Raw genomic sequence first — 11,022 nt, 5'->3', positions numbered from 1 at the left:
GCCTGGGGGGGTTCTCACCCCACTTCCTCGAGTGCGTCCAGACGTGGGGCGGGGCGGGGCGGGGTGGGGTGGGGTGGGGTGGCGCCCAGGGTGGGGGCTCCCAAGAGGCGTCTCCCTGGAGGACAGCCAGTTGCTCAGCCTGCCTGGCCCCACAGGTGACATTCCATGGAGATGACGGGGCCAAGCTGTGCTGGGCAGGGACAGCCCTGTGCCCCTGCCCCCACCTTGGCAGTCAGGACAGTGCTCCCTTCAGACGCCCTTGAAGGGGGCTTAGCCAAGTCCCAGAGAGCTCTGGGCCAGGCTGGCCAGGAGGAGGAGGCAGAGCGGCTGCTGCCCGATCTCTCCTGAGGACAGACTTGGCTCCCGGGGGACAGGAAAATGCACCTCAGCATGGGGCTTTCCTAGAGCTCTGTGGCCTGCCCACCCTGTGCCCAGTGCTGGGCTGGGGGACTTGGGGGCGCGTGGGCCTGGCCACGGCCTTTGGCCATTTCCCACCCTCCTGTCCCTTCAAGTTCACAGCAGGGCACGTGACGTGGGTGGTGGCGAGCCAGCTCGGCTACCTCAGTGTCCCTGTCACAGGTCCTGACGTGCTCCAGGGCTGACTCGGCCTCCTCCCTCCAGCAACCAGGACTTAGGCCAGGGCTGCCATTCCTCCAGGAGCCAGCAGGGGACAAGGTGGCAGCCCCAACCCCTCCCATCAAGGCCAACTCTGGGCCACATCCACCTCTGTCCCAGCCAGGCCCTGGGGACTCAGTGGGGGAGGGACACAGCTGCTGAGCGACAACTGTTAAGAACCAGCTCCAGAGGCCAGAGCTGTCTTGGGGACCAGACAGGCTGGCTGGGCCATGAGAATGGGGATCCTCCCACGGGAGGGAACCGTCCCAGAAGCCTCCAGGGCCCTCAGCGGCCAGATGGCTCTCCTTCCGGAAGAGACCCCCGGGTCACCACACGCAGAGCCAGAAAGGGTCCAGTTATTTCATTTTTACTATTTCACATTTTCAGCAAACAAATCGAGGTGCAAACAGGGTTTATTTCACATTAATATATTAACTGGATTTTTTGTCAAATAAATAGGGAATTCTCTTTAAATAACCATCTCCTCACTTCATGGCCAGTCCAGGAACAAACAAGAGTGAATGTTAGCGCATCCAGGGGCACAAAGCTTAAGGGGAAGAAGCAGGCTGGGGGGCTGGTGGCAGGTCCCGGCCAGCACACAGGGTCAGGGGCCCTTGTTCCCGGCCCCACCCAGCAGCCACCAAGTGGACAGACATGCATTCTCTGGTTCCAGTCAGGAAGCTCCTTCTAGAAGGAAGTGAGAGGTGAGGGAAAGCAAATTCCAGAAACACCAGCAAAAGGCAGAAGGGCTTCCTCCCAGCCTCGGCGGCCCTGCCCCGATGCCACCCAAGCCCTGGAAGCTCATTTTACAGCTTCAGAAGTCACACAGGGTGGCAACAACATGACCCAGGACAGGGAAGGGAAGGAAGGGTGGCGGGGGCTGCAGCTGGACCCTGGCTGAGTGGAATGCGGGCGCGGTGGCCTTCTGAGACCAGCACAGACCAGCAGAGGGAATGTGAGCACGGTCTGGCAGGGCCCGGGAAGACACCTGGCTGGTCTGAAGTGGCTCATGAGGCTGAGTGTAGCAGTGGGTGCCAGACTGAGGGAGCTGGACTGCGGTGGAGGAGGTGGCCAGAGAGTCCCTTCGAGGGGAGAAGCTGAGAGTGAAACAGGAACAGGGGATGCTCCGTGCTCCCAGGAGAGCCCCAGACGGTGAGGGAGGTATGCTGGGCAGCACTGTGGGCTCCAGGCTGGCATGGGAAGCTGGGCGGCACCTCTCCCGAGGCCGGGGGCCCTAATGTCCCACAATGCTAGTTCCTGGTAATTGTATATGATCAGACCTGGAGGGAGAACAAGGCGCCCCCTCCCCTCCCCAAGCCCCAGCACAGCCCCGATGGGAGGGGTAGGGTAGAGAGATGAGGGTGGGAGGCAGGGAGGCAGGAGGGCCTACTGGGTCTTCTTATCTTCCGGTGGGTAGTAGGGAGGTGGCGGCGGCTGGCTCTAAAGAAGGGAGAAAGGAGAGATTTGCATTAGAAAGTTTAAAACATGGTGTGGTCATCCCCCTGCGGCTCCCAGCATCTGCGGCTGTGGGGCTGCACCAGCACTGCCAAGCCCTCTCACCGTGGGCATGTAGACGTTGTGAGGATTGCCCGGGTTGTAATAGGCGCTGGCGGCTGCTTCTGCGGCCTTGGCTTCGGCTGTGAGAGCAAACACACCTGCTGTTGGTGACAAGTTCTCCTCCCCCTGAGCTCAGCCAAGAGACCCCGGGCCCCCATGGCTCGGGGCAGCTGGTGCTGGGGGTCCAGTTCCACCAATGAGAGCAGCAGGTGAGGTTTCCTGAGCACATGCCACGCGCTGGCACGGTCCTTTCCAGGCCCATCGCATGTCTCACCTCATCTAATCCTTGAGCCAATGCCCCAGGTGCCACTGTGACCGACCAGCTGAGTGTAGATGAGAGGATCGAGAGGCACACAGGGTGACCTTCCCCGCCCAGGGCACATGGATAGCTAAGGGATGGGGGTGGGGCCAGAATCTAGCTCCGCTCCACCAGGCCACAGCCCTGCTGGGCCCCTGGGGTAGTCCAGGGGTCATCCATCATCTGCGGCTCTCAGCAGTCTCTGGCCATTCTGAGGCTCTCTGTGCGACATCGGGGAGGAGAGGGCTGGTCCCGAAGGGCTGCCAGCACCCAAGGGCCCTCACCTGCAGGAGTGGAGGGGACATCGGGGCCGCTGACCGGAGGTTCCATGGGCCCAGGGTAGGGCGGTGGTGGGGGCTGCACGTATCCCATGGCCCCGTCCATCATGGGGGGTCCTGGATAGAACTCTGCTCGGTGAGAGAGTAACAAGGACATGGTGAGCACCCGGCTGCGGCCCCCTACCGGGTCGGGGGGGCCTCTCCAGCTCCTTCGTTAGTCCTGAAGCAGCTCAAGGAATAAAGTCTCCCTGGCCTGGGGGGAGCCTGGGTAGGTGGGCTCATGAGGGGAGGGGGGGCAGCAAAGGACACACTCACCAGGCGGGGGCGGTGGATAGGGGTAGCCAGGAGGGCAGGGGTACATTCCATTGGCGACTGGCGGGGGATAGACATAGGCCCCGCTGGGCATGTAAGAGTAGCCATAGGCTCCACTGGGGACTTCACCTCTGGAGGCTACGAGTACAAGGGGAAAGAGAAATGAGCGTGGCCTGCCTTGGGGCGGGGAGAGGGCAGCCCCGCTGCCTGCAGATGGGAGCTACTGGGTCTCAGGAATGTGCCCCGCAGACATGCTCTGTCCATCCCACTCCACTCTCCACCCACACTCGGGGGGCCACCTTGGTCAGGGATGAGGGAGGACGGGAGAGGTCAGAGCCAGAGGAAGGCAAGGGAGGTCAAGGACAAGGCTGGAGGGTGGACAGAGGCCGGGAGGGAGGCTCAGGGCTGGGGTAGGAGTGAGCTGGCGGAGGATGTCTGCTGGCCCATCCCTCGGTCATTTTCAATGGCTGCGGAACCGCAGTCGAATGGTTGGTTTAGTGTTTGTTTTATGAGGCCATAGTAAAGTGTCCTTGAGTCCAAACAGCTTTGTCAAAACGTCATCCACCTGCCCCAGGCAGGGAAACGCAGTCTCTGAGGTACAGGACAGAGCTGATGCCAATGACAGCTTTCCTTCCCAACTCCTAGGCCTGGTCAGCCTGGTGCCCAGACACTTACCTCTTGAGTTCTTGAAAAAGCAAAACGAAAAGGAAGCAAACTCAAACCAAACCCCTACATGTTCAGTGTGTCTTTAGCCCCTAATCTTCGGAGCCTGGATACCTTGAGATGCCACGTGGAGCATCCGCTGTCCGAACTCAATGGCGCCCCCTGCCGTGAAAGTCAACTTGTAGGAAGCAGAGCCTTCCCAGCCACCTGAGAGGGGAAGAACAGTGAATAAACAGCACAGGAAAAGAAAACTTATGCCCAAAGAGATGGCTGTTTTCCTCTCCAGGACTTCATCCAACGCCCAGGAGGCCTGCGGGGGCTGGGCCTGCACTGTGATGGGGACTTCCCAGTGCCATGGTTTCCAGCCTGCTGCCTGCATAGGAGCCAGCACTGCAGCCTGGCGTGGCCCTGCTGTACTTGCTTCCCCCTTTGGAACAATGGCCTCTCCTTCCTGGAACAAGCCTGTCCTCCCACCCTTGGCCCAATATGTACACGGGTGCCAAGGCCACATCAAGGTTTCTCTCCGCCCCCAGTCAAGCACTCGGCAGCTTCACAGGAACAAGCCCACTTAGCAACAGCCGACCTTAAAATTCAGAGCAGACCTCTCGTCCTAAGGGGGCCCAAGGACAGACTCCGGCCCCTCTAGCCTGGCTTCTGCCCAAAGGGGGACCAAGAGTGTCTCAATAGCAAGGGCGGGCCTGGCTGGGTGTCAAGGGGAAGGCAAGTTCAATGCAGAGGTCTCTGGGGCCTGCCAGAAAGCCAGCCCCAAAGCAGGGTGACTCTGGCTTCCCAGAGGCAGCTGCCTCTTCCTGGCTCTCATGAAAAGGCCCCTCTCAAGAACCTGATGCAGCTCCTTCCTGAGTCTAAAATTTGTATGCGCTCGCCAAGTTGCACTAAGCATCTTGACTCAGTCCGCAGGCTTCTGCAGACTTCACGCTCTGAAAAGCTGATCTGAGCTGCCGTCTTTCATGCCAGCATTTTCCCCACCTCTTGGCAATCAAACCCCACCAGCTGGCAGCCCAGAGCTGGGAAGAGGTCATGGCTAGGGCGATAAGGGTCTGAAGGGGACGCCCCCACGGCGGCAGTCAGAGGTTCCCAGGACACCTCCCTGCAGGCCCCATCTGTGTCCCTGAGTTCCCATCACCTACCTCCCGCTTCCGCCTTCACTGTTCCCTTGATGTAGTTTGCACCAAATACGGGCTGCTTGATCTCACAGTCTTTCATGAGATAAAATGGCATCATGAAGGACTGCATGGCATCCTTGCCCTTGGACAGAAAGATGACCTGCAGGGAGAGAGGGTGAGGCCATCAGTACCAGAAGCACAGCCCACGCTGCCATGCTTCCCGCCTGCTTCCTGGGAGTGACAAGTCCTCTCCCAGTGCCAGGGTCCAGCAGCCCCACGGCTCTCTCTGTGCCAGACACTCCTGGAGACAGCTTTGGAAAGGGAAAGGGCTCACCGCAGCCTGGAGAGGCCAAGCTCACGCACACGGGAGAAAAATGTGCTGGTCACAGATAGTATCTATGAGCAGGGCAGACTGCTTTGTCACTGACGTGGTGGGGTGGTGGCGGTGTTGCCTAAGTGAAGGGGCCTACGAAGCTAGGGAAGGACAGGCAGAGGCAAGACAGGGATGGGTTCCTGAAAGAGGGGGGTCTCCAGCCTGAACTCTCCAGAACTGAGAATGATGGTGCAGTAGGTCGCTAGCTCCCATTGAGGGGGGCTATAAACAGCAACAAGAGCTCTCCTGGAGCCTGTGCCTGGAGAAACCCTTGGGTTTTCTTTTTTCTTTTCTTTTCTTTTTTTTTTTTTTTTGAGATGGAGTCTTACTCTGTTGTCTGGGCTGGAGTGCAGTGGCACGATCTTGGCTCGCTGCAAGCTCCGCCTCCCGGGTTCACGCCATTCTCCTGCCTCAGCCTCCCGAGTAGCTGGGACTACAGGTGCCCACCACCACGCCCGGCTAATTTTTTGTAGTTTTAGGAGAGACGGGGTTTTCACCGTGTTAGCCAGGATGGTCTCGATCTCCTGACCTCATGATCCGCCCGCCTCGGCCTCCCAAAGTGCTGGGATTACAGGCATGAGCCACCGCGCCCGGCCCCAGCCAGGGTTTTAAACCCACGACTTTTATCTGTGACTGAAGGTGCCAAGTTGAGCCTCCAGAGATGGGGTTTTGAGACTCTCCTGTCTTTGCTAAGTCATGGAGATTAAAACTTGAAAATGTGCTCCTCTTCTTCCAGCTGTCTTTGAGTCTAAGTCTTTTTTTTTTTAGGCAGGGTCTCACTCTGTTGCCCAGGCTAGAGTGCAGTGGCATGATCCCAGCTCACTGCAGCCTCAACCTCTCCAGGCTCCAGTTATTCTCCACCTTACCTCTCGGGTAGCTGAGACTAGAGGCATGTGCCACCACACCCAGCTAATTTTTGTATTTTTTGTAGAGATGGGGTTTTGCCGTGTTGCCCAGGCTGGTCTCGAACTCCTGAGTTCAAGTGGTCCGCCTGCCTTGGCCTCCCAGAGTGCTGGGATTACAGGCATGAGCCTCCGCACCAGCCTGTCTTTGAGTCTAAATCTTGAGTAGCCACAGGCAGCAATCCTTTTCCAAGAACATCCATTTGTATTTCTCAACCTCTCAGAGTCCACGTGGGTAACTCTCAGGCAGGGCCCATTCTGCAGCCTGGCATTTGTCATTCTGCGGGGTGGTACCAGGCTCTCTGCCCAGGCTGGAGGCTGTGCCACGCAACTGTACCGTTTACTGGATTTCTCACTCTGGATACACACAGGGCTTCATGGGCTACTCTCACAGAAAACAAAATATTAATAATAATAGTCTGGCCTCCAGGCCCAAGTCATGCCAGCGGCTGCATCCAACTCTATAGAGATTTTGCAGCAGCGGCTCTGGAATTGACATGGGTTCACTGCCCAGTGGTCAGGTCAGTTACACAAAGAGCCTGGTGATTCTGGAATCCAGGAGCATGTGACAGAGAAACAGGCAGAGTGAAGCACTAACACTCACCAGGCTTCAGAGGCCACCTGACTCACAAGGCTGAGGCAGACCTGAGACTAAGACTCACGTCACCTCCAACAGCAACAAGCCTCTCAACCAACTGCCCTGCTGTGCAACTCACCCGGTAAGGGGTAAGGTAGACAGTGCCTTTCTTGGTCCCTTTGAAGGCTTCTGGCACGTTCTTCATGTCATTGAATGTGAGTTCCACATGATCATAGGACATTAGGATGCTGTGATGAGAAAAGAGGAAAAGCCTCAATGAGACAGTATGGAGACGCGACGTCACCCAGAAACTGGGCCTTTATCCCAAGCAGCTGCCCTGCACGTCAGCTCTCATAACCTCTCAACAGTGCGGCATTAAAACTATTCATAGGGCTGGGCGCAGTGGCTCACGCCCGTAATCCCAGCACTTTGGGAGGCCGAGGCGAGCAGACGACCCCTGGTCAGGAGTTTGAGACCAGCCTGGCCAACATGGTGAAACCCCATCTCTACTAAAAATACAAAAAAATTAGCCGGGCATCGTGGCGGGCACCTGTAATCCCAGCTACTCAGGAGGCTGAGGTGGGAGAATCGCTTGAACCCAGGAGGCAGAGGTTGCAGCGAGCTGAGATGGCGCCACTGAACTCCAGCCTGGGCAACAAGAGAGAAGCTCTGTCTCAAAAACAAATAAATAAATAAAGCCATTCATAGGGCCAGGCGCAGTGGCCCACACCTGTAATCCCAGCACTTTGGGAGGTTGAGGCGGGTGAATCGCTTGAGCCTAGGAGTTTGAGACCAGCCTGGGCAACATGGCGAGACCCTATCTCTACAAAAAAACTAAAAACCAACAAAAAAACCCCATTAATATAGTCATGGAAGAAATGAGCAGGTTGGGGGTTCTGTAAAATTTCCCAAACCCTGCTTATAAAGCCCCCAAATGATCAACATGGTAGCAGAGCTACAGGGCTCTGGAGAGGCCATCATCCCTCAAGCAGGTTAGATAATCTGGCTTAACTCTTCTATTTTCTTTCTTTTTTCTTTTTTTTTGAGGCGGAGTCTCACTCTGTCACCCAGGCTGGAGTGCAGTGGCGCGATCTCGGCTCACTGCAAGCTCCGCCTCCTGGGTTCATGCCATTCTCCTGCCTCAGCCTCCCAAGTAGCTGGGACTACACGCGCCCGCCACCACGACTGGCTAATTTTTTGTATTTTTAGTAGAGACGGGATTTCACCGTGTTAGCCAGGATGGTCTCGATCTCCTGACTTCGTGATCCACCTGCCTCGGCCTCCCAAAGTGCAGGGATTACAGGTGTGAGCCACTGCGCCCGGCCAACTCTTCTATTCTCTTTTAAGTCCTTGTGATAGATGTTCTGTTTTTGCTGGTTTGTTTTTCAAGCCTAAAATATAAACATGTCTAAGAGATGACTGTACAGATCACAATAGGACCTCCTTCGGGGTTCTTTTAAACCTGGGTTCTTAAGCTGTGTTTGCAGGAAAGTCCATGAAGCCCTTGAGATGATCACGTACGTCATATGTGCATTTTTCTGGGAGGAGAGTCCACAGCTTTCATCATTGTCAAAGGAGTTCACGACTTGAAGAGTAACGTTCACTATTTTAATTATAATTTTTTATTTTTTTGAGACGGAGTTTCACTCTTGTTGCCCAGGCTGCAGTGCAATATAGCGTGATCTCAGCTCACTGCAACCTCCACCTCCTGGGTTCAAGCGATTCTCCTGTCTCAGCCTTCCAAGTAGCTGGGATTACAGGCATGCGCCACCACGCCTGGCTAATTTTTTGTGTTTACGAGGTTTTACCATGTTGGTCAGGCGGGTTTCAAACTCCTGACCTCAAGTGATCCACCCACCTCAGCCTCCCAAAGTGCTGGGATTACAGGCGTGAGCCACCATGCCCAGCCTAATTATCAAATTTTGGACACTGGACTTAACACTTCAATTGTTATAGATACAACTTTTTCAGACAGCAGGCTGAAGCACTTTCTAAAACAAGGCACACCTTACTTAGCAGGACTGAGCCCTAGGCCAGGTAGAAGGCCGAGCAGGATAGATACATTCTTGTCTCAGAAAGTTTCACAGAGACAGAAAGAAAAACAGTCCCCAGAGATGTTGCCAAATGGCACGAAAAGCTGGCTAGGCCTGGGAACTGACTCACACACAGAGATGCAACAAAACAGTGTGAGGTGTCTCTGATTACATGATAAAAAGGTTCACACGGTTCTGTTTGTCTTCTGCCTCCCCCCATATATCACAACTTTCTCAGACTGGGGAAGGGTAAGTGGGAAACAACTGGTATAAGAAAATAAAAGTAGCTGGGCGCGGTGGCTCACTCCTGTAATCCCAATACTTTGGGAGGCCGAGAAGGGTGGATCATGAGGTCAGGAGTTCGAGACCAGCCTGCCCAACATGGTGAAACCCTGTGTCTACTAAAAATACAAAAAATTAGCTGGGTGTAGTGGCGGGTGCCTGTAATGCCAACTACTGGGGAGGCTGAGGCAGGATAATCGCCTGAACCCAGGAGGCGGAGGTTGCAGTGAGCTGAGATCGTGCCACTGCACTCCAGCCTGGGCGACAGAGCAAGCCTCCATCTAAAAAAAAAAAAAAAAAAAAAAAAGAGAAGAGAAGAGAAGTACTGCTCAGAGAAAAGAAGGAATTACCAGCAACAGGCTGGGCCCATGAAACTCTGAGCGGGTAAGATAGAGGCAAAGTGAGCATGCTGGGTCACTTTAGGCATTTTCCTCTGACTCATCAAACATTCCCAAGTCACAGGGCAGCTGGATGCTGGCCTTAGCTGGGTACAGGGCTCTGACTCCACGATGTATCCTTTGGGGACTCAGGTGCCTCCTAAGCTCCTTCTGCCTTCAAGAGGCAATTCAGGGTCGGCATAGTTCAACCCAGGGGTGGCTGGTCTGATTTTCAATACCCAAGGAACAAAAGGAGACAGAGGCCATTTAAGGCTTCTCTTGGCAGAGACTGGAGGAGAGACAGGATGCAATGAGCAAGGGGTGGGGAGGAGGGAGTGGAAAGAACCTTGAATTAGGAGACCTCTGCCTTCCGAGGTGACCCAAACCAACAGGCATTCAAGAGAGAGGCAAGGGAATGACTTTACGGACCGACACAGTGCCAGGAACTGTTAGACATCTGACAAACGTCATCTGTTTAATTTCACCTCTGGGACCTCAGTTTCTTACCGGGAACCTGAACAGTTCTGGAACATACTGGAAGCCTGTATGCTGATGGTTAATCCTATTAACTTTGGAGTCAAGACTCCTTTCCTGGAATTACCATCTCTGTTACTTACACAGTTGCGATCTCGGGCAAGTTCCTTAACCTTTCTGCCCTCCACTTTCCCTACCTGTGAAATGTGGACAGTAATAGATTATACTGCACAGAATTTATTAAATAAGGTAGAAAACGCGCAGAGCCTGACACGTAGTAACGTTGTAGACATCCAATAAGTGACAATTATTTTTGTTTGGGGCTCCTCCCAGCTACTGAAATCACAAGTCTGGGAAGGGGTTCAAGAATCACCCCTAGGCCCCACCGGTGGCCCCACACCAGGTCCCCATGCAGACGTCCCACCCCCGCCTCCCAGCTGATCACAACCTCCCGGGCTCTCCCCCACGGCCCACCCACCTTCCTCCAACCCCGCCCCCAGCCGTTCCCCACCAACCTCACTCCATCAGTGCTCCCTCTTCAGGGGCTTATTCCCAACCACGCACCACCCACCGCCCACTTCCTCGACACCCGAACTTTGGTCCTCCAGGATCCTTCCGCAGTGTTTTCACCTCTCGGTGTTATTGACGATCACTCCGCCGCCCTCCGAGTGATTCTTGTTGAGCGCCATAGTCTCTCCAACAGGGGTCCCGAGACTCAAAACGCAGTGAGCTTGCGCCCCTCTTCGCCCCGCCCCTAGTGGCGTCTTCTTATTAGAGTCAGCCAATCAAAGCTCGAGTGCGGAGGCTGGCCCAACCACCTGACCCGAACGTCACGTGGTAATAGTTTACTCCCTCCTTCCAGTTCCTCCTGTGCAACAAACAAGATGAAGACTACAATTCCCAGCAGGCAACGCCCCCGCAGCCTCGGCCTCTCCCTATGCTGGAGGAAGGATGCATTCTGGAACTTGTAGTCTCCTGGATCATAGGCCTGAATTGGTTCCACATTTTGCGTAACCAATCGGCTTGTGCCATCCCCACCCCGCCTCTTCAGCCGGACGGAAATAAACAGTTCCGCTCCTGGCAGGGGCGCGATATTGGGGACTCCGGCAGCGCGTTAAGGGAGGTTCTGCTGGCCGACTGCGACCTGACATGGCGTG

The 11,022-nt window shown here is 55.5% G+C and overlaps 1 protein-coding gene across 3 annotated transcripts; it reads right to left on the bottom strand.

The window, feature by feature from the left end:
* Positions 1-1,010: 1,010 nt before the first annotated feature.
* WBP2 (WW domain binding protein 2) lies at positions 1,011-10,733 on the bottom strand. 3 transcript variants are annotated; one of them, XM_004041016.4, is made up of 8 exons: positions 10,496-10,733; positions 6,839-6,947; positions 4,872-5,007; positions 3,838-3,930; positions 3,064-3,198; positions 2,755-2,877; positions 2,176-2,252; positions 1,011-2,055 (listed from the first exon to the last, which is right to left on the bottom strand). In XM_004041016.4, the coding sequence occupies exons 1-8, from the start codon at positions 10,552-10,554 to the stop codon at positions 2,002-2,004; spliced, it is 786 nt and encodes a 261-aa protein (XP_004041064.2). In that variant the 5' UTR covers positions 10,555-10,733; the 3' UTR covers positions 1,011-2,001. The 3 variants fall into 3 exon arrangements, with proteins under 3 accessions (XP_004041064.2, XP_063562157.1, XP_018882277.2); XM_063706087.1 differs by lacking the exon at positions 10,496-10,733 and adding an exon at positions 10,381-10,488; XM_019026732.4 differs by lacking the exon at positions 3,064-3,198 and having other exon boundaries at positions 10,496-10,649.
* Between the last annotated feature and the right edge of the window lie 289 nt (positions 10,734-11,022).

This window comes from Gorilla gorilla, chromosome 4 (genome assembly GCF_029281585.2).
Source record: "Gorilla gorilla gorilla isolate KB3781 chromosome 4, NHGRI_mGorGor1-v2.1_pri, whole genome shotgun sequence".
In the NCBI taxonomy this organism is placed as follows: domain Eukaryota; kingdom Metazoa; phylum Chordata; class Mammalia; order Primates; family Hominidae; genus Gorilla; species Gorilla gorilla.
This window is presented reverse-complemented; position numbering and strand designations above follow the sequence as displayed.

Excerpts from the sequence above, each read along its gene's own strand:
- WBP2 (XM_004041016.4), bottom strand. The coding sequence starts at position 10,554 with ATGGCGCTCAACAAGAATCACTCGGAGGGCGGCGGAGTGATCGTCAAT. Across the intron at positions 5,008-6,838 it reads TCTACCTTACCCCTTACCGG|GTCATCTTTCTGTCCAAGGG; the intron begins GTGAGTTGCACA and ends CTCTCCCTGCAG. Across the intron at positions 2,056-2,175 it reads ACAACGTCTACATGCCCACG|AGCCAGCCGCCGCCACCTCC; the intron begins GTGAGAGGGCTT and ends TCCCTTCTTTAG.